The 22,151-nt window shown below is 47.1% G+C and overlaps 3 protein-coding genes across 3 annotated transcripts; all 3 read right to left on the bottom strand.

The window, feature by feature from the left end:
- Window positions 1-22: 22 nt before the first annotated feature.
- On the bottom strand, window positions 23-8,045 carry LOC128732058 (muscle M-line assembly protein unc-89-like). Its single transcript, XM_053825220.1, has 8 exons — window positions 6,833-8,045; window positions 5,748-6,500; window positions 4,428-5,438; window positions 3,515-4,276; window positions 824-1,534; window positions 564-736; window positions 373-489; window positions 23-318 (listed from the first exon to the last, which is right to left on the bottom strand). Exons 1-7 carry the CDS (start codon window positions 8,043-8,045, stop codon window positions 412-414), a joined length of 4,701 nt encoding a protein of 1,566 aa, XP_053681195.1. The 3' UTR covers window positions 23-318; window positions 373-411.
- LOC128732059 (uncharacterized) lies at window positions 1,452-11,225 on the bottom strand. Its single transcript, XM_053825221.1, has 3 exons — window positions 10,035-11,225; window positions 2,585-3,148; window positions 1,452-2,485 (listed from the first exon to the last, which is right to left on the bottom strand). The coding sequence occupies exons 1-3, from the start codon at window positions 10,999-11,001 to the stop codon at window positions 1,923-1,925; spliced, it is 2,094 nt and encodes a 697-aa protein (XP_053681196.1). The 5' UTR covers window positions 11,002-11,225; the 3' UTR covers window positions 1,452-1,922.
- A 17-nt stretch (window positions 11,226-11,242) lies between these two features.
- LOC128730588 (golgin subfamily A member 4-like) lies at window positions 11,243-21,900 on the bottom strand. Its single transcript, XM_053823665.1, has 2 exons — window positions 11,324-21,900; window positions 11,243-11,249 (listed from the first exon to the last, which is right to left on the bottom strand). The coding sequence occupies exons 1-2, from the start codon at window positions 21,898-21,900 to the stop codon at window positions 11,243-11,245; spliced, it is 10,584 nt and encodes a 3,527-aa protein (XP_053679640.1).
- Window positions 21,901-22,151: the final 251 nt, after the last annotated feature.

Genomic DNA, 22,151 nt, shown 5'->3' on the forward strand with positions numbered 1-22,151 from the left:
TTAAGTAATGTAATTAGTTTCTTTAAAATCGTTTTAATTCATATAAACTCGAACACTTCTCTCTTACTATTGGGAGGGGAAGGAAAATAAAACTTATGTATAGCAAGTATTCTCGCAATGCTTCCAATCGTATCATCCATGCGCTTTCTAGAATATCCTATGACCGATGATTGTACGAAATCAAGCTCGATGCTTGATGTGTGAACTGACGGTGCAGTTCAGGGCGATGATGTAATAATAACTTAGCTGCTGTAAACACTACTAGTTCGCTCCGTGATGCAGAGCGTCGTCAAAACACAATGTAACATTCCAATGAAACTAAAAAGAGGCAAGTGAGACGCGAGCTTCTCGGAAAATCGTTCGCCGACTTACCCACAAGTGTGAAGTTCCAGCACTGTGCTTTGCATGTATTTATTTTCTTCCCTTGTCGGGTGCATCCCGATCCAGATCGTCTTCCATGTGCTTCTTGTAGCCTCTCGGTGGCTTGATCTAGAGGGCCAAGGAAGAGACACACGATTCAGTTACGATCCAAAGAGGGACTACATTCCCAAAGCAGTACATACCGATACTTTGGTAAACGAGCGATCAATGCCATGTCGATTTCTAGCAACGATGAAGTAGGCACCCTCATCTGCTACGACCGCTTCCTTGATCGAAAATCGAATGTAGTCGTTGTGGACTTCCTTGATCGTTCGAGGAGAGTTGGTCAAATCCTTCGTGCCCTTCATCCATTGAACTGTCGGAGAGCAGGAACACAGGCACATGCATTAATTCAATCATCAAACTACCTCCTGTCGTCCTGAACACGACGATCGACACTTACTCTTGGGTTTCGGTTCGCCGATGATTTTGAAAGCCATCGAAAGTGAATCGCCTTGTCTGATCTTAATCTCCGGTTGCGGCCGGGACATGAAGATCGGTGGCTTCGCGCCCTTGATCGCGTTCGGGTTGATGATGTCCACGTTCGAGGACGATTCAGCCTTGCCGAACGCATTCGTAGCACGGCACACGTACCGACCAGATGCGTCCATCGTGGCAGCGGTGATGCACAGCGCGAAGATGCCCGTTCCATCACTGTAGGTGCGAACCTTCGGTGGCTTGCCAGTGACCGGGTAACGGTCACGGAACCACTGCACCTCACAGTTGCCCTGGACCTCCACAACCAGACAGATGTTGCCACCGGATGGGATGGAGTAGTCCGCAAGACCCTGGTAGAAGTGCGGTAGGTTCGGGTTGCGATGGTACACACTGTGTGTGCGCTCCATCAACACCTTCTCCTTGCTGACGAACTGGACGTTGTGGCTGATGGCATCGCTGCAGCCACCGCTCTCCGCCTCGCACGTGTACGTGCCCGAATCGTCCTCGCTGGGGCTCGTCACGATCAGCTTGCAGGTACCGTCGGCATGATCGTACTGCTCGTACTTATCGCCCGGGATAATGTACTCGCCATCCTTGATCCAGGCAATGTTCGGTCGCGGCGTACCACGGACGCGACACTCGAGGACAATCTCGTCCGAGTGGAGCGAGTAGGTTTCTAGTGGGATTGGGAAGGAGCGAAATTGGCACACGCAAATGCATTAGCAACTGACACCGTCGTTGGTCGCTGGCCCGCGCTGGACGCCTCTGTTCTTGCCGCAGTCATGTATAGAACACGGAGCACACAAACACATACAACACGTACGCAAACACACTACGGACTTCGAAAGGATCGAAGTGTTACACCGAAACATCCTACAGACAGGTGTTACAGGTCCATCGAAACGGGCCCAAATGATAACACGAAACTAGAGACTACAGACACATACACACGTACTATTTTACGACACAAACATACATCGATGGGGTGGATAATGAGCGCCTGGTTATGCCAAAGCGCTTGCTTACGACTAGAATGACTAGAAACACCACCCTTCACTGGACGCTTAGTAGCGCCTGGTCAACGAGTGGCGTTCGGGTCGCATGTGCTTCATCGACGAAAGCCGTATATGGTCTAGCACGAGAATGCAGCAGTTGGTGACATCTTCACCACAGTCGTTCCGAACCACACATTTGTACATGCCCGCTTCGTGATTCGTGATGTCGTAGATCTCCAGTATACTCATGCCTTGGTGGCGCGAAATTCGATACTTCGCACCGTTACTGATCTTCGCGTAGTTGTGTATCCACTCGATCTCGCAGTTCACACCCCAGAACGAGCACACGAGGATCAGGTTGGAGCCACGTTTAACCATCCGATCGCGAAGGACTGTCTGCACGATCGGTTGATACATCTGCAAGGACGAGAGGCTCTCATAGCGCATGGACGTAGCAAACGTGTCCATCCGGTAGTGATACGGGAAGGTTTGCGATCGTCGGCCTGATGATCGCTCAAGTTCTGCGGAATGGACTTCGGTCTTGTGTTCTGTTTGGACCTGGCTGCGTTCAGACGAGCGCAGGGTTTTCGACTCATCCCGAGACAAAGATGATTCACTGGTAGTGTTGGACGCTTTTAAAGTTAAAAAAAACCAAACGATTCATATGTAACTAGACATATCCGAATATTGTACAAAAGAAACATGTTTTGTATTAGTATAATGTGTCTTACCTTGAGCAACCCCTCTACCAAGCGTATGCCTGCTGCTTCCGCCATCGTCCTGCGCATCACGGCCCACGGCAGGACTGGTCCGCTTGCGAGTCCATTCGCGTCCAAGCCTCTCAGCGCGTTCTTCAGACAACGTGCTTTGTTGTTCCAGGACGATCGGTGACTTACGCAGGTCCTTCGAAGTTCTATCGTGCTGAGTTGCAGCTCCACTCATCAGGCGCTCGTGATAGTAGCTACGTCTTTGTCTGCTGATGCTCACGTCTGTTGTGGTTGACTCTCCGAAATGACTCGAATGAGCGAGTCCTTGAGACGATGCATAGTGGTACGGACTGTGATAAGTACTTGTCGAACGCGCCGAACGGCGAAGCTCTTGTGATGATCCAAACTTGTTGTCACGGGTATAGCCTCGCTGCTCAGCGTGATATTGCCGACGATAGTACTCTTTAGCTTTGGTATGATCGCTACACGATGATCGTACAGATGTTCTTTGATGGGCGTATGGGCTGACACTTGTGTTAGTAGCACACGATTTGTCAGTGTAGTGATTTGTACTAGCCTGCTGGTACTCTGGGGATATGAATCATTCAAAGCTTATTAAAATAACGGCACGCATTATTCAATCCCAACCCAGCATTTGTACAGGGATTGACAGAATAATTGCTCACTAATTATCTTCGGTACGCAGGAAACCAACAGCTTCCCACAATTATCACTTTGAAAAGTATCTGTGGAAGGCGTTCTTAGCTTGAAAGTGTGCATGGTCTATCGAGACCATCTAGTAGTGACAATTGACAAATTGACAAGAAATCAAATTAAGTTGCTTATAGCAAATGGGGTAAGTAACACGAATTAATTGACAAACAGTTTAGGCGGCTCCGGGGGCTGCCGCATCACTGTTTGACGGTTCTGTTCTACCGTCGCCATGCTCATTACCTAAGATGTTGCTTGCAAAGATTGGGGGAACGAATTTGGTGTACGGATTTTCATAAACAGTAACCACCGACTTCGATTCAATGGTACCGGCGTAATTTTTCGCCTCAATCTTGTACGTGCCGGCGTCTTCCGTCGTTACGTTTACTATCTCGAGCGTAACCTTGCCATCGCGGCGCGTTTTTTGGCGGTATTTGCGACCCTGTACGAGCGGTATCTCGTCCTTGTACCACATGAACAGTGGGAACTTTCCATCGACGTAACTGGTAAACTTGAGATTCGAGCCTTCCGGCACCGTCTTATCCTGCAGCTGCGTAATGAACCGCAGCTTGTATCGATAGTCGTATTCCTTGTCATGCTGGCTGCGTGACTCCGACCACTTGATCAGCGCCTCGTCCTCCGGATTGTAGTCGCAATCCTTGGGACGCAGATGGCGACTAAGGATAGGTTTCTCCGATTTCTTATGCAGCTCATCCTCAAACACCTTCAGCACGTCTTCGTCGCTATTTTTATAGTTCAACCAGTACGACATGTCCGTTTTATCGACACTGTTCTTTGCTCGCAACACGTACCGCCCGCTGTCCTCCTTGGAAGGTTGGAAAATTCTCAACTGATGACGCCCGTCCGGAAATTTGCGGAAGTACAGCCTTCCACCGGTGTTATGGCGCATGAACACGCCCTGCACAATCCACACCGTCTCCGGTTCGGGATCTCCTCGAACACAACACTCCAGCACCAGCTCATCCTGGATGGGGTCGTATTTTTCTGCAAGGAAAAAATCACGTACATCCAAAACCTTCCAACATTACGCTTACTCCGTTGCTGTTAATGAATGTCACGATTCCACTGTCGCGTACCATGGCAATTGATTGCGCAGATCCTTACGCCCTTCTTGAGTGGCTTCTCATATGCGTACCTTGCATGGGGCGGGTAAAGACCGGAGCCTCACCCTTGATTTCCGTCTTCTCCACCACCGACACGGTGCAAGACTGCTCGATCTCTCCGTATGTCGCGCACTTCGCCACGCAGGTGTAAATGCCTGCATCCCGGTACTTGCACTTTTCAATCTCAACCACGCACGTTCCACAACGCATGGTGGTGTGCGTAAGGCGCAATCCATTTCCCAATACGCGTCCATCGCGTTTCCAGTAAGACGTTACCTCCTCCGGACACTTGACATACGCTATCAGACGCAGCGTCTTCCCCGGTTCCACTCGAACGTTGGCCATATGCGAGACGAAGTCGAACTTCTTGCGTCGTTCAAACTCCTCCAGCGCAACCTGCGTGCGAGATTTTCTTCGTTTGTACATGATCTCAGTTTCCGGTGCGGTTTCCTTCGGCTTTTCCGCTTCCGGTTCTGGAGCCACCACCTGAACAGAACGCTCTACTGGAGGGGCCAAAGCCTCGGCTTCTGCCTTAGTTTCCTCCTCGGGTAGCTCCTTGACGTCCGGTAGCTTGGGAGCACGCTTCACTTTCGGTTCCTTTGGACCTTCACTTCCCTCTTCTTCCTCCTCTTCCTCACCGTCCTCTTCCTCTTCACCTTCGGCCGTTTCATCCTCGCCAAAGACGGGAACCGGTTCGGTCGGTATGTACGACTCAGCCTTGAACCAGCCTGGACGTTTTTTGGCCAACCACTCAAAATATTGCTCCTTGCTGCAGAAGTCGAGATTGTGCTTGCAGGTGGCCTCACCGACGCTGTTCGATGCTATCAGGATATACTCGCCATTATCCGTGTACGACGGATCGTAGAATACGAGCGACGCGATCGTGTGTTCAGCCGTTTCGTCAAAGTGCTGCGAGATGCGCATATGACTATCGGGATAGACACCAAGCTTGATGATGCCTTTGTACCAGGTTAGCGTTGGAGATGGATTCGCTCGGATCACATACTCAACAGTCAGGATGTTGCTGTACGAATCGTAGTTTTCTAACATCAACACATTGATAGAGAGTGGGAAAAGGTGAAGGAAAATGACATTATAGCAAAACCCATGGGAAACACGTATGTGTTCGATGAAATGTTTGAACCGGAAATGGAAACATCTCTTATCCCTTGCCCAACTAAGAGTGCGTGATCCACAGTGATAAGTAATCACGCTTATTGCGTTCTGCTTTGTAAGGGCTTCTTACAGCTCTCAGACAAATCTGAAAGAGAATCTGAAGAAGCACTGTACTTGACAAGCATGGCTCGGATCTAATGAATGTCTATAGTCTAACGAGCGGCATGGCAACCTACCTCTAACCATCCGTACGAACGTTGGCGCAAAGGTCTGTACGGTTGTCACAGGTTCGACAACCGTCAATTTGCAAACGGTCTCGATTTCCTCCATCTCATTCTTCGCCTTGCACTTGTACTCGCCCGCATCCTTGACGGTCACGTCGTTCACCCATAGACAACCGTACGCCGCGCGATGCATGTCATTCATATCGACGATATGGTCGTCGTACTCGACCGGCTGCCCATCCTTAAACCATTCCAGTGTCGGTTCGAACCCGATAGCGCAGCACATCAGCTTCAGGCGATGTCCCGCAACAATAGCACGGTTTGTCAGGTGTACGGACCACTGCAGCTTGTCTCGCTGGTGTAGTATCTTCTTGTGGTAGTACCGCGCCATATCTCCACCAATTGGTGGCGGTGATGGGGACTTTTCCGGCGCCAAGCGCCTATGCTTCGCATGGCCTCCCACTTCCGGGGCTGGAGCTGCTGCATCTCCGGCCTCGGTGGAAGCCGTTGGCTCTTCTTCGGCAGCACTAGCTGCAGCTGGAACTTCGGGGACCGGTTCTTGAGGTTCTGGCGGTTGAGGTTGAGCTGCTTCAGCTTCGCTTGTCGCTGTGTCCGGAGGAGGAATCTCCTCAGCACCTGGTGTCGGTGCGGTTGCTGTCTCCGAAACCGGAGCAGACGATGGCACTTCAGAAGCAGGTGGCTCTACTGCCTGCCCTTCACCGGCAGCCACCACGGATTCCTGTTTGTCCGCTAGTGAAACATCATCTTAATGTATTAGTAAAATAATACAATACATCGAATTAGAATTCACCGCCAACCGACTATCACGGACAGAGACACAAACACAGCTTTAGTGATAGGTTCGATTGAGCTGATGCGAGAGAAGAAAAGACGGAACGAAATTGCACAGCGAAAATACACTAGACACGGTTACACAATGACACACACACACACACAGGGCGTGCCTCCTGCGTTGGGCGGCCCAGGACACCTTCGCTCCCACATGACTAGCAACAGAACTACATCCTGGCGCGAGCACTGGAACCGCGATCATAAACACAGAAGAAGTACACAGGAGAGTCTACTAGCATCGTTACCTTTGATGGAGATGAACGTAGGAGGCGTAGGTTTGATTTCGGTGTTTTCGTACACCGTTAGCGTGGTGCTGGTGGACGTTTCACCGTTCTTGTTCTTGATCATGCAGCAGTATTCGCCCGCATCGACCTTGTCGATGTCCTTGATCTCGAGGCTGAGCAGACCCTCGCTCACCTTGAAGGTGTGCTTGCTGCTCTTCTCGACCGGGTCGCCATTCTTGAGCCAGCGAACCGTAATGCCCGGACCGGAGATGGTACAGGTGAGCTTCACCGTCGAGCCCTTCGGTGCCGCCCGGGACTTCAGATGGGAGATGACCAGCGGCGGTCGCATCATCTGGCGCTGCCGCTGCCACTCCAAGTCGCGCTCCCGTTCCGTCATCTCTTGGGTCGACTCGCGGCGGGAGGCTTCGCGGGATTTTTCTTTGGCTGGTTTCGCTTCCGCCTCGGCCTGCTGCTGCTGCTGCTGCTCGATACTATCGATGCTCTTCCACACCGACGGATCGAACTCTTCTTTCACCGGGATCAGCTCTACGTCTGAGTCATATTCGGGCTCGGGCGGTGGCTTTATCGGTTCCGGCTCGGGCGTCGGGTCCTTCGGTGGAGGGGGGGTCGGGGCACGAGGAGGTTCGGGTTCGGGTTCTTCCTCCTCTTCTTCCTCCTCTTCCTCCTCCTCCTCCACCACAGGCTCTGGTTCCGGTTCTGGCTCTGGCGGGGGCGGCGGCGGTGTCGGTTCCTTCACTGACTTACCTGCCTCTTCTTCTTCTTCCTTGATACGGGCCAGCTCCGCGGCAGCTTCCGCCTCCGTCTTGGCGTGTTCCTCGGCCGGTTTCGGCGGCTCGGGGACAGCCATCTCCTCCTCGACGACGACCACCTTGACGGTGGAGATGTCACCACAGCTGGCCGGATCCAGCGAGCACGAGTCGGTGAAGAACAGCGAGATGTACTCGTCCACGTTCGTCACACCACCCGAGATGTCCATCACGAGTGCCTTGTCGATGATGGCCTTCTGCGAGGCAACCTGCACGTCCGGTTTCTCACCTATTTCGAACGGGGACTTCTCACGGTGCAAGCTGCGGAAGTCACGCGGCGAATCACCTCTGCCGGGTATCTTGAGCAGATCCAGCATTGTCGGTTCCGCCGGAGTCACTTCCACCTGCACCGGCTCCTCCGACTGGTTCTTTTTCGACCGTGACCTTCGCTCCCGTCTGCCCGTCATGGTTTTACGTGGATCTTCCTTTTTTTTGTTGTTACGATACTATATACCGATGGAACCGCCGGTTCCCTCTAAGATTACACTTTACCACCAGTATGTAGCGCCAAGCGCTCAACATACACTTCCACTCACCCACAACGCACCCAACAGCGACGTCTTGGCCGCTTTTAATCTATCGCAACCACACTTATGCCAAAAACCAAACCAACCACTGCGACCGGACGAATCTAGCAAGTATGAGAGTGAAAGTGAGCAGATATTAGAGGATTCTAAACCACTAGGCCTGTCTGGCAAGTTATACCCAACCTCGAGCTACAGCGAGACCGTGACGACACGCACGACACAGGCGAAAGCTGTCGGAGAAGTGAAGCGCACTTTACAAGATGCAGGGCAGTTCAATTTTCCTCTACGGATAATTGCTCGCTCGGATCGAACAGATCGAACCGTACCGACGCCAGAATGTGCGCACGAGGCCTGAAATCGTGGTACGCGTGAATCCGCACCCGCGGCAACTATGTCACATCCGATCAATCGAGCCGATCGAGGAAATTTGGGACGATTCAAAACGAGCATTCGAACCGAGCTGCGTCGATCACGAGAAAGTTCGCTATTTAGTGACACAATTCATCACCTGCGCCGGCAGCGACATAGTTTTCGTAGCGGTGGCTGTTCTACTAATTGTATTTATAGCCCCATTAACAGAACGGCGGCTGATCAACCCATTTAGAGTGGGTCGCTATATTTAGAAGGTCAACGCTCATTAAGTCAATGACAATGCGCACGCGATACCGCATGCGTCCATGCGTGGAGGACCGCTCAGGACCTTCAGGAGCATCAGCCGAGCATAGGCATTGTAACGACTAGACGGCGTACCATGTTTACCGGGCGGGATGGCTTGAAATGGGCTTAAATAACATTTCGTTTCTCGCTGCAGCAATATCGATGAATGGTCATGTCTTTTTTTTATCACTCGAGTCGCACAGTCCGCTTTTTCCTTTGTTCAGGATATTGTTAATTTCATGTTACGAAGAAAAAATTGCACCATCGGTCTGCCGAAGCTTGTTCTTCTTCTTGCTTTATACGATTGAACGACCACAACGAAGATATTTTTGGGCACGCGTTTCGAAAACATATGCTGCCAACTCAAGCTTTACATCATCGAAATGCACACTGCAAATTGCGTTGAAATTGTGCAACGCTAAATTCATATTAATGCCATTTATTGCAAATAAAATTGATTGAAGTATACTTGAATGCGTTGGTGATCATTTCACTAAGTACTGATCTTAAGCTGGTCTCAAGCTCAACTTAATATTAAAAAAATTAAAAAATACAAATAATCAAATAATTAAACCGAAGATAACCAGTAAGCATATCCTGATTGTTTCTGAAGCCAATGATTTGTTCAAACGGTCTCACACAGCGAAAAAGGATATCGACTTCATTGTCTTCTACCAGTACTATATGCGTTTCGATGTCTACATCGCTATGTCAAAGAACTTAAGCAGGTTTTCGTTTCGAAAGCGTTACCAGTTATTCCTGTTGCTTGACATATGTGTGCGCTAACAGACATGTTTTTACGAGGACACACTCGTAGTTTAACATGAGCCATTAACCACAAATCTGCGCAATTGACAAGCGAATCAAAGAACGTATAATAACTTTCACTGGTTGATGCCCGCAAATAAACTTCACTTTGCTTTCGTCGATACTTTCAAGGATTGGGTAAAGTTTAAGGTACATACTACAACGTTGGTTATCAAATATGTCCTTCTAGAATGTCGACATTTATTGATGCGTTCCAACAAATGACAAGAGAATGGAATCTTTCTCATGCACTGTGATCGGCTTTGTTACGATCGACGTTGCGCTTCGAGAATCGATAAATTTAGTATCCATCGCGCGAGACAATCGGCGCTTGAAAGCTGACTAGAGTGAGTGCCATCATTGAACAAATCATCAGTGGTAAAAATAGAAGCCAAGCTAACTTACCCGTTTTGTGTGGTATGCTGAATGACGAACAGATGACATCATCGCTGGTATCGTACACCTCAACGGTGCATTTGTTAAACGATTGTCCGTAGTTGTTGAAAACATGACAGGCAAAAACACCCGTATCCTCGTATTCGGCGTGATCCACTTGCAGTGTGATGAGTCCGTTTTTCTGTCTCATTTGATAGCGTCCAGTTTGAACGATATCAGCTCCATCTTTCGTCCATCGTACATCAATTTCCGAATCCAGCACAACGCATAGTAACTTGAAGCCATGATCGCGCTCAATAAACACGTTCTTGAGGTATACCGCGAACGAAGGGCCTCGTTTCGAAGGAAGTGCTCCCAAACTGCATCTAGAAGAGCTACGTGGTGGATCGTCTCGAATTCCGAGTGGACTTCTAGTGGCATGGCGCTTGATAGTATCAGCTCGGTGCTGTCTGGCGTCAGAGCTTGCTCGCTGACTTGGTTTCGAAGCAGTTCTGCTAGAGGGCTCAGCTGACTCAGTCAGCCCTTGGCGTGCAGCAAGGACCTTTATATGAGACGGCTCGGATTTGCGTTGCTCGTTAGTGGTGCTAGTTATCTTGTAGTGTGTTATCAACTGTTTCACTGCATGGATCGCATCTTGCGTGCTAGTTCGCGTGTATTTTTCCTTACTACCTATAACTATAAACTGTTCCTCACTCAAACAAAACTCGATGGTATCAAAGATCTTTAAAAGCTGCAGCTGATACCGCAACAACCAATCGGAAATCGACACACTGATGCTAAGCTTACGCAATATATCAGAAAATTTCTCTAGAGACTCTGCTAACAAACGAAGGTACTCAATTGAATCTAGCTGGAGCGGATTGATTGTCAATTTTTCGATCACCATTTCGAAGCCTGTGAACAAACTCTCGTCTTTTTCCTCTAACAACGGTACACAATGTTGAGTTCTGACCTGCAACATTACATTCTTCAACATACTCAGATTCTTTCGAATTGTATCCAACAGCTCTCGTTGCAGTTCTATGTTGTTATGCAGATCAAGGAAGTGTTTCAAAACCCTATCCAAACAGAGAATGTGTCGTTTTATCTCATCTAGAATCAAAACTTCTCGCTCATTACGCACTCTCGAGATGTGCTGTTGAGAAAGCGATGAAACTATGCGATACAATTGCCTCAAACCGTGCTTAAGTTCTGGAGTAATGCTTTCTTCATTCCAGCTAGAACCTGATGGCATATTTAAAACCACATCATGAACGGGAATGACAAGCAACTGCAACACGTTTACACAAGAAGCGTACGATGGCTTCTTGATGATTGCCCCAACAGACGGATGTAATAGGGACAGTGCTTTACAAATTTGGGCATAATATGATGATACGGTTTTGGATGACAAATCTACACGGTTGCCAAAATTCAACTGAATGTACTCGAGATCTTTCTGCAGGAGTTGAAGTTCAACAGTTATTTTGTTGAACACATGCTCCGTTTCGCTTTGAGCGGTTCTTCTATGTGTGATATTCTGAACAATCTCAGTCAAAATATTCATGATGGATTTGAATATCGTATAAACACCTAACCACTCGTTTTTCTCCAAAAGTTTACTCTTCTTCTGCACCTGTGCAAGAGATTCAGACAGTTGCAACAAGTTGTCTTCCAATACATTCCAAGTACCAGAATCCGAAGAATACATATCTGTCGAGGACAACGTGCTGATAAAAATGTCAATTGAATTATGTAAAAGCTTTACAACTGGCACATCAGTCATGCAAATTTCGAGGTCTTCTTGACTTAGAAGGTTTAATTTTACATTTCCTATGGCACTGATCATGTTTCTACTAGCATTGTTGGTCAAAAACATTCGCTTGATTTCTAAAAGCATTGCTTGGAAATTATTCAAAAGATTACAGAATTGGTCATACGCCTTGCTGTGAATAACAATCGATGATTTTTGAAGAAATTCTTGGGATGGTTCGATGCGTCCCTCATTTTGGACCTTCTTCGTCTCGATTTCATACTCAAGATTCTTTATCTTCCTAGCTTCTGCCGTTGTTTTCTTTTCCTTGATCACTTTTTCTGTTTGCTTCTTTCTATTCTCTTCCTCAGCTTTCTTCTTAGCTTCTTTCTCTGCCTTCTTCTTCTTCATTTCTTCTTCAGCCTTCAGTTTGGCCTCTTCTTCTTCCTTCTTCTTTTTGTCTTCTTCCTCCTCCTTCTTCTTCTTCACTTCTACCTCAGCCTTCAGTTTGGCCTCTTCCTCTTCCTTCTTCTTTTTGGCTTCTCCCTCTTCCTTCTTTTTCTTCTTGGCTTCTTGTTCTTCTTTCAATTTCATGGCATCTTCCTCAGCCTTCTTCTTAGCCTCTTCCACAGCCTTCTTCTTCTTCACTTCTTCCTCAGCCTTCAGTTTGGCCTCTTCCTCTTCCTTCTTCTTTTTGGCATCTTCCTCAGATTTCTTTTTCTTCTTGGCTTCTTGTTCTTCTTTCATTTTCTTAGCCTCTTCCTCAGCCTTCTTCTTAGCTTCTTCCTCAGCCTTCTTCTTAGCTTCTTCCTCAGCCTTTTTCTTCTTCACTTCTTCCTCAGCCTTCAGTTTGGCCTCTTCTTCTTCCTTCTTCTTTTTAGCATCTTCTTCAGCCTTCATTTTCTTCTTGGCTTCTTGTTCTTCTTTTAATTTCTTAGCCTCTTCCTCAGCTTTCTTCTTAGCTTCTTCCTCAGCCTTCTTCTTCTTAATTTCTTCCTCTGCCTTTTTCTTCTTCACTTCTTCCTCAGCCTTCAGTTTGGCCTCTTCCTCTTCCTTCTTCTTTTTAGCATCTTCTTCAGCTTTCTCCTTAGCTTTTTCCTCAGCCTTCTTCTTTTTCACTTCTTCTTCAGCCTTCTTCTTCTTCACTTCTTCCTCAGCCTTCAGTTTGGCCTCTTCCTCTTCCTTCTTCTTTTTGGCATCTTCCTCTGCCTGCTTTTTCTTCTTGGCTTCTTGTTCTTCTTTCAATTTCTTGGCCTCTTCCTCAGCTTTCTTCTTAGCTTCTTCCTCAGCCTTCTTCTTCTTCACTTCTTCCTCTATCTTCTTCTTCTTCACTTCTTCCTCAGCCTTCAGTTTGGCCTCTTCCTCTTCCTTCTTCTTTTTGGCTTCTTCCTCAGCCTTCTTTTTCTTCTTGGCTTCTTGTTCTTCTTTCAATTTCTTGGCCTCTTCCTCAGCCTTTTTCTTGGCTTCTTCCTCAGCCTTCTTCTTAGCTTCTTCTTCAGCCTTCTTCTTCTTCTTCTTCACTTCTTCCTCAGCCTTCAGTTTGGCCTCTTCTTCTTCCTTCTTCTTTTTGGCTTCTTCCTCTGCCTGCTTTTTCTTGTTGGCTTCTTGTTCTTCTTTTAATTTCTTGGCCTCTTCCTCAGCTTTCTTCTTAGCTTCTTCCTCAGCCTTCTTCTTTTTCACTTCTTCTTCAGCCTTCTTCTTCTTCACTTCTTCCTCAGCCTTCAGTTTGGCCTCTTCCTCTTCCTTCTTCTTTTTGGCATCTTCCTCTGCCTGCTTTTTCTTTTTGGCTTCTTGTTCTTCTTTTAATTTCTTGGCCTCTTCCTCAGCTTTCTTCTTAGCTTCTTCCTCAGCCTTCTTCTTTTTCACTTCTTCTTCAGCCTTCTTCTTCTTCACTTCTTCCTCAGCTTTCAGTTTGGCCTCTTCCTCTTCCTTCTTCTTTTTGGCATCTTCCTCTACCTGCTTTTTCTTCTTGGCTTCTTGATCTTCTTTTAATTTCTTGGCCTCTTCCTCAGCTTTCTTCTTAGCTTCTTCCTCAGCCTTCTTCTTCTTCACTTCTTCCTCTATCTTCTTCTTCTTCACTTCTTCCTCAGCTTTCAGTTTGGCCTCTTCCTCTTCCTTCTTCTTTTTGGCATCTTCCTCTACCTGCTTTTTCTTCTTGGCTTCTTGTTCTTCTTTTAATTTCTTGGCCTCTTCCTCAGCTTTCTTCTTAGCTTCTTCCTCAGCCTTCTTCTTCTTCACTTCTTCCTCTATCTTCTTCTTCTTCACTTCTTCCTCAGCCTTCAGTTTGGCCTCTTCCTCTTCCTTCCTCTTTTTGGCATCTTCTTCAGCCTTCTTCTTCTTGTGGGCTTCTTGTTCTTCTTTCAATTTCTTGGCCTCTTCATCAGCTTTCTTCTTAGCTTCTTCCTCAGCCTTCTTCTTAGCTTCTTCTTCAGCCTTCTTCTTCTTCACTTCTTCCTCAGCCTTCAGTTTGGCCTCTTCTTTTTCCTTCTTCTTTTTGGCATCTTCCTCTGTCTGCTTTTTCTTGTTGGCTTCTTGTTCTTCTTTTAATTTCTTGGCCTCTTCCTCAGCTTTCTTCTTAGCTTCTTCCTCAGCCTTCTTCTTCTTCACTTCTTCCTCTATCTTCTTCTTCTTCACTTCTTCCTCAGCCTTCAGTTTGGCCTCTTCCTCTTCCTTCCTCTTTTTGGCATCTTCTTCAGCCTTCTTCTTCTTGTGGGCTTCTTGTTCTTCTTTCAATTTCTTGGCCTCTTCATCAGCTTTCTTCTTAGCTTCTTCCTCAGCCTTCTTCTTAGCTTCTTCTTCAGCCTTCTTCTTCTTCACTTCTTCCTCAGCCTTCAGTTTGGCCTCTTCCTCTTCCTTCTTCTTTTTGGCATCTTCCTCTACCTGCTTTTTCTTCTTGGCTTCTTGTTCTTCTTTTAATTTCTTGGCCTCTTCCTCAGCTTTCTTCTTAGCTTCTTCCTCAGCCTTCTTCTTCTTCACTTCTTCTTCAACCTTCAGTTTGGCCTCTTCCTCTTCCTTCTTTTTCTTGGCTTCTTCCTCTGCCTTCTTTTTCTTCTTGGCTTCTTGTTCTTCTTTTAATTTCTTGGCCTCTTCCTCAGCTTTTTTCTTAGCTTCTTCCTCAGCCTTCAGTTTGGCCTCTTCCTCTTCCTTCTTCTTTTTGGCATCTTCTTCAGCCTTCTTCTTCTTATGGGCTTCTTGTTCTTCTTTCAATTTCTTGGCCTCTTCATCAGCTTTCTTCTTAGCTTCTTCCTCAGCTTTCTTCGTAGCTTCTTCCTCTGCCTTCTTCTTCTTGATCACTTCTTCCTCAGCCTTCAGTTTGGCCTCTTCCTCTTCCTTCTTCGTTTTGGCATCTTCCTCAGCCTTCTTCTTCTTGGCTTCTTGTTCTTCTTTCAATTTCTTAGCCTCTTCCTCTGCCTTCTTCTTCTTCACTTCTTCCTCAGCCTTCAGTTTAGCCTCTTCCTCTTCTTTCATCTTTTTAGCATCTTCCTCTACCTGCTTTTTCTTCTTGGCTTCTTGTTCTTCTTTCAATTGTTTAGCCTCTTCCTCAGCTTTTTTCTTAGCTTCTTCCTCAGCCTTCTTTTTCTTCTTGGCTTCTTGTTCTTCTTTTAATTTCTTAGCCTCTTCCTCAGATTTCTTCTTAGCTTCTTCCTCAGTCTTCTGCTGCTTCACTTCTTCCTCAGCCTTCTTCTTCTCTTCTTTTTCTTTAGCCTGCAGGTTGGCCTCTTCTTCTTCCTTCTTCTTTTTGGCTTCTTCTTCTTCCTTCTTCTTCTTGGCTTCTTCTTCCTTGTTCTTCATTTTGGCTTCTTGTTTTTCTTTCAATTTCATAGCTTCTTCCTTGGCATTCTTCTTACTTTCTTCTTCAGCATTTGTCTTACCCTCTTCTACTGCTTTTATCTCATTAGCTTCTTCTTCAGTCTTCAGTTTGGCATCGTTCAAATGTATTTGCTTGGCTTTTTGCTTTTCTTCCATTTTGCTTGTCTCTTCATTTACTTGTTCGTTAGCTTCTATGCCAGCTTTATCGATTGTCTTGTCGTTTGGCTTAAATTCTTTGACATCCTCAACATCATTCTTTAGTTCGTTGCGTGTAATATCTATTGCCTTCAAATTTGTAAGCTCTTGATCAGCTTTCGTTTGTTTGACAACTTCTTCTGATGCTAGGGACTCACAGACTTTGCCCATTACTTTAATTTTAGCCTCATGTACTGAATTTTGCTGCATTCTATTGGTCTTTGCTAACTGAATACACTCGCGGATGTCATGTTGTACATGCGTCACCGTTTCGAGCAGCTTGCTATGAGCGGTGCTTTCCTTTGCCTGCTCCAAAGAATGTTGGGTCTGCGCCTTCTCGAATGACTCGCACATTTGCAACAAGCAATCCTCCACAACAACCGTTGGCTCTACTTGAGCCGATTGAAGATCGATGTTCTTCAAAGTTTCGGTCACCTTGGCGATCGGTGATGCGATGGCATTCACCAGCTCGATGCTCTCCATTTTCAATGATAGACCCACAAGCTCATTGATCGTACTTTCCAATGCATACAATGGTTTGGAAACTTCCTGCACTACAATCTCCGTCTTGATAAGTTGTTGGACATCAGACAAGGATTGCTTCAGCGTCTCTAGAGCCCCTTGTTGTGTCTGTGATGCCTTTTCTCTGGTATCCTTCTCCAATTGGATACACTCGCGGATGTCATGTTGTACATGCGTCACCGTTTCGAGCAGCTTGCTATGAGCGGTGCTTTCCTTTGCCTGCTCCATAGAATGCTCGATCTGCGCCTTCTCGAATGACTCGCACATTTGCAACAAGCAATCCTCCACAACAACCGTTGGCTCTACTTGAGCCGATTGAAGATCGATGTTCTTCAAAGTTTCGGTCACCTTGGCGATCGGTGATGCGATGGCATTCACCAGCTCGATGCTCTCCATTTTCAATGATTGACCCACAAGCTCATTGATCGTACTTTCCAATGCATACAATGGTTTGGAAACTTCCTGCACTACAATCTCCGTCTTGATAAGTTGTTGGACATCAGACAAGGATTGCTTCAGCGACTCTAGAGCCCCTTGTTGTGCCTGTGATGCCTTTTCTCTGGTATCCTTCTCCAATTGGATACACTCGCGGATGTCATGTTGTACATGCGTCACCGTTTCGAGCAGCTTGCTATGAGCGGTGCTTTCCTTTGCCTGCTCCATAGAATGCTCGAACTGCGCCTTCTCGAAAGACTCGCACATTTGCAACAAACAATCCTCCACAACAACCGTTGGCTCTACTTGAGCCGATTGAAGATCGATGTTCTTCAAAGTTTCGGTCACCTTGGCGATCGGTGATGCGATGGCATTCACCAGCTCGATGCTCTCCATTTTCAATGATTGACCCACAAGCTCATTGATCGTACTTTCCAATGCATATAATGGTTTGGAAACTTCCTGCACTACAATCTCCGTCTTGATAAGTTGTTGGACATCAGACAAGGATTGCTTCAGCGACTCTAGAGCCCCTTGTTGTGCCTGTGATGCCTTTTCTCTGGTATCCTTCTCCAATTGGATACACTCGCGGATGTCATGTTGTACATGCGTCACCGTTTCGAGCAGCTTGCTATGAGCGGTGCTTTCCTTTGCCTGCTCCATAGAATGTTGGGTCTGCGCCTTCTCGAAAGACTCGCACATTTGCAACAAGCAATCCTCCACAACAATCGTTGGCTCTACTTGAGCCGATTGAAGATCGATGTTTTTCAAAGTTTCGGTCACCTTGGCGATCGTTGATGCGATGGCATTCACCAGCTCGATGCTCTCCATTTTCAATGATTGACCCACAAGCTCATTGATCGTACTTTCCAATGCATACAATGGTTTGGAAACTTCCTGCACTACAATCTCCGTCTTGATAAGTTGTTGGACATCAGACAAGGATTGCTTCAGCGACTCTAGAGCCCCTTGTTGTGCCTGTGATGCCTTTTCTCTGGTATCCTTCTCCAATTGGATACACTCGCGGATGTCATGTTGTACATGCGTCACCGTTTCGAGCAGCTTGCTATGAGCGGTGCTTTCCTTTGCCTGCTCCATAGAATGCTCGATCTGCGCCTTCTCGAATGACTCGCACATTTGCAACAAGCAATCCTCCACAACAACCGTTGGCTCTACTTGAGCCGATTGAAGATCGATGTTCTTCAAAGTTTCGGTCACCTTGGCGATCGGTGATGCGATGGCATTCACCAGCTCGATGCTCTCCATTTTCAATGATTGACCCACAAGCTCATTGATCGTACTTTCCAATGCATACAATGGTTTGGAAACTTCCTGCACTACAATCTCCGTCTTGATAAGTTGTTGGACATCAGACAAGGATTGCTTCAGCGTCTCTAGAGCCCCTTGTTGTGCCTGTGATGCCTTTTCTCTGGTATCCTTCTCCAATTGGATACACTCGCGGATGTCATGTTGTACATGCGTCACCGTTTCGAGCAGCTTGCTATGAGCGGTGCTTTCCTTTGCCTGCTCCATAGAATGCTCGATCTGCGCCTTCTCGAATGACTCGCACATTTGCAACAAGCAATCCTCCACAACAACCGTTGGCTCTACTTGAGCCGATTGAAGATCGATGTTCTTCAAAGTTTCGGTCACCTTGGCGATCGGTGATGCGATGGCATTCACCAGCTCGATGCTCTCCATTTTCAATGATTGACCCACAAGCTCATTGATCGTACTTTCCAATGCATACAATGGTTTGGAAACTTCCTGCACTACAATCTCCGTCTTGATAAGTTGTTGGACATCAGACAAGGATTGCTTCAGCGACTCTAGAGCCCCATGTTGTGCCTGTGATGCCTTTTCTCTGGTATCCTTCTCCAATTGGATACACTCGCGGATGTCATGTTGTACATGCGTCACCGTTTCGAGCAGCTTGCTATGAGCGGTGCTTTCCTTTGCCTGCTCCATAGAATGCTCGATCTGCGCCTTCTCGAAAGACTCGCACATTTGCAACAAACAATCCTCCACAACAACCGTTGGCTCTACTTGAGCCGATTGAAGATCGATGTTCTTCAAAGTTTCGGTCACCTTGGCGATCGGTGATGCGATAGCATTCACCAGCTCGATGCTCTCCATTTTCAATGATTGACCCACAAGCTCATTGATCGTACTTTCCAATGCATACAATGGTTTGGAAACTTCCTGCACTACAATCTCCGTCTTGATAAGTTGTTGGACATCAGACAAGGATTGCTTCAGCGACTCTAGAGCCCCTTGTTGTGCCTGTGATGCCTTTTCTCTGGTATCCTTCTCCAATTGGATACACTCGCGGATGTCATGTTGTACATGCGTCACCGTTTCGAGCAGCTTGCTATGAGCGGTGCTTTCCTTTGCCTGCTCCATAGAATGCTCGATCTGCGCCTTCTCGAAAGACTCGCACATTTGCAACAAACAATCCTCCACAACAACCGTTGGCTCTACTTGAGCCGATTGAAGATCGATGTTCTTCAAAGTTTCGGTCACCTTGGCGATCGGTGATGCGATAGCATTCACCAGCTCGATGCTCTCCATTTTCAATGATTGACCCACAAGCTCATTGATCGTACTTTCCAATGCATACAATGGTTTGGAAACTTCCTGCACTACAATCTCCGTCTTGATAAGTTGTTGGACATCAGACAAGGATTGCTTCAGCGACTCTAGAGCCCCTTGTTGTGCCTGTGATGCCTTTTCTCTGGTATCCTTCTCCAATTGGATACACTCGCGGATGTCATGTTGTACATGCGTCATCGTTTCGAGCAGCTTGCTATGAGCGGTGCTTTCCTTTGCCTGCTCCATAGAATGCTCGATCTGCGCCTTCTCGAAAGACTCGCACATTTGCAACAAACAATCCTCCACAACAACCGTTGGCTCTACTTGAGCCGATTGAAGATCGATGTTCTTCAAAGTTTCGGTCACCTTGGCGATCGGTGATGCGATGGCATTCACCAGCTCGATGCTCTCCATTTTCAATGATTGACCCACAAGCTCATTGATCGTACTTTCCAATGCATACAATGGTTTGGAAACTTCCTGCACTACAATCTCCGTCTTGATAAGTTGTTGGACATCAGACAAGGATTGCTTCAGCGACTCTAGAGCCCCTTGTTGTGCCTGTGATGCCTTTTCTCTGGTATCCTTCTCCAATTGGATACACTCGCGGATGTCATGTTGTACATGCGTCACCGTTTCGAGCAGCTTGCTATGAGCGGTGCTTTCCTTTGCCTGCTCCAAAGAATGTTGGGTCTGCGCCTTCTCGAAAGACTCGCACATTTGCAACAAGCAATCCTCCACAACAATCGTTGGCTCTACTTGAGCCGATTGAAGATCGATGTTCTTCAAAGTTTCGGTCACCTTGGCGATCGGTGATGCGATGGCATTCACCAGCTCGATGCTCTCCATTTTCAATGATTGACCCACAAGCTCATTGATCGTACTTTCCAATGCATACAATGGTTTGGAAACTTCCTGCACTACAATCTCCGTCTTGATAAGTTGTTGGACATCAGACAAGGATTGCTTCAGCGACTCTAGAGCCCCTTGTTGTGCCTGTGATGCCTTTTCTCTGGTATCCTTCTCCAATTGGATACACTCGCGGATGTCATGTTGTACATGCGTCACCGTTTCGAGCAGCTTGCTATGAGCGGTGCTTTCCTTTGCCTGCTCCATAGAATGCTCGATCTGCGCCTTCTCGAATGACTCGCACATTTGCAACAAGCAATCCTCCACAACAACCGTTGGCTCTACTTGAGCCGATTGAAGATCGATGTTCTTCAAAGTTTCGGTCACCTTGGCGATCGGTGATGCGATGGCATTCACCAGCTCGATGCTCTCCATTTTCAATGATTGACCCACAAGCTCATTGATCGTACTTTCCAATGCATACAATGGTTTGGAAACTTCCTGCACTACAATCTCCGTCTTGATAAGTTGTTGGACATCAGACAAGGATTGTTTCAGCGACTCTAGAGCCCCTTGTTGTGCCTGTGATGCCTTTTCTCTGGTATCCTTCTCCAATTGGATACACTCGCGGATGTCATGTTGTACATGCGTCACCGTTTCGAGCAGCTTGCTATGAGCGGTGCTTTCCTTTGCCTGCTCCATAGAATGCTCGATCTGCGCCTTCTCGAAAGACTCGCACATTTGCAACAAACAATCCTCCACAACAACCGTTGGCTCTACTTGAGCCGATTGAAGATCGATGTTCTTCAAAGTTTCGGTCACCTTGGCGATCGGTGATGCGATGGCATTCACCAGCTCGATGCTCTCCATTTTCAATGATTGACCCACAAGCTCATTGATCGTACTTTCCAATGCATATAATGGTTTGGAAACTTCCTGCACTACAATCTCCGTCTTGATAAGTTGTTGGACATCAGACAAGGATTGCTTCAGCGACTCTAGAGCCCCTTGTTGTGCCTGTGATGCCTTTTCTCTGGTATCCTTCTCCAATTGGATACACTCGCGGATGTCATGTTGTACATGCGTCACCGTTTCGAGCAGCTTGCTATGAGCGGTGCTTTCCTTTGCCTGCTCCAAAGAATGTTGGGTCTGCGCCTTCTCGAATGACTCGCACATTTGCAACAAGCAATCCTCCACAACAACCGTTGGCTCTACTTGAGCCGATTGAAGATCGATGTTCTTCAAAGTTTCGGTCACCTTGGCGATCGGTGATGCGATGGCATTCACCAGCTCGATGCTCTCCATTTTCAATGATTGACCCACAAGCTCATTGATCGTACTTTCCAATGCATACAATGGTTTGGAAACTTCCTGCACTACAATCTCCGTCTTGATAAGTTGTTGGACATCAGACAAGGATTGCTTCAGCGACTCTAGAGCCCCTTGTTGTGCCTGTGATGCCTTTTCTCTGGTATCCTTCTCCAATTGGATACACTCGCGGATGTCATGTTGTACATGCGTCACCGTTTCGAGCAGCTTGCTATGAGCGGTGCTTTCCTTTGCCTGCTCCATAGAATGCTCGATCTGCGCCTTCTCGAAAGACTCGCACATTTGCAACAAACAATCCTCCACAACAACCGTTGGCTCTACTTGAGCCGATTGAAGATCGATGTTCTTCAAAGTTTCGGTCACCTTGGCGATCGGTGATGCGATGGCATTCACCAGCTCGATGCTCTCCATTTTCAATGATTGACCCACAAGCTCATTGATCGTACTTTCCAATGCATACAATGGTTTGGAAACTTCCTGCACTACAATCTCCGTCTTGATAAGTTGTTGGACATCAGACAAGGATTGCTTCAGCGACTCTAGAGCCCCTTGTTGTGCCTGTGATGCCTTTTCTCTGGTATCCTTCTCCAATTGGATACACTCGCGGATGTCATGTTGTACATGCGTCACCGTTTCGAGCAGCTTGCTATGAGCGGTGCTTT

Source organism: Anopheles nili, chromosome 2, assembly GCF_943737925.1.
Source record: "Anopheles nili chromosome 2, idAnoNiliSN_F5_01, whole genome shotgun sequence".
Lineage (NCBI taxonomy): Eukaryota > Metazoa > Arthropoda > Insecta > Diptera > Culicidae > Anopheles > Anopheles nili.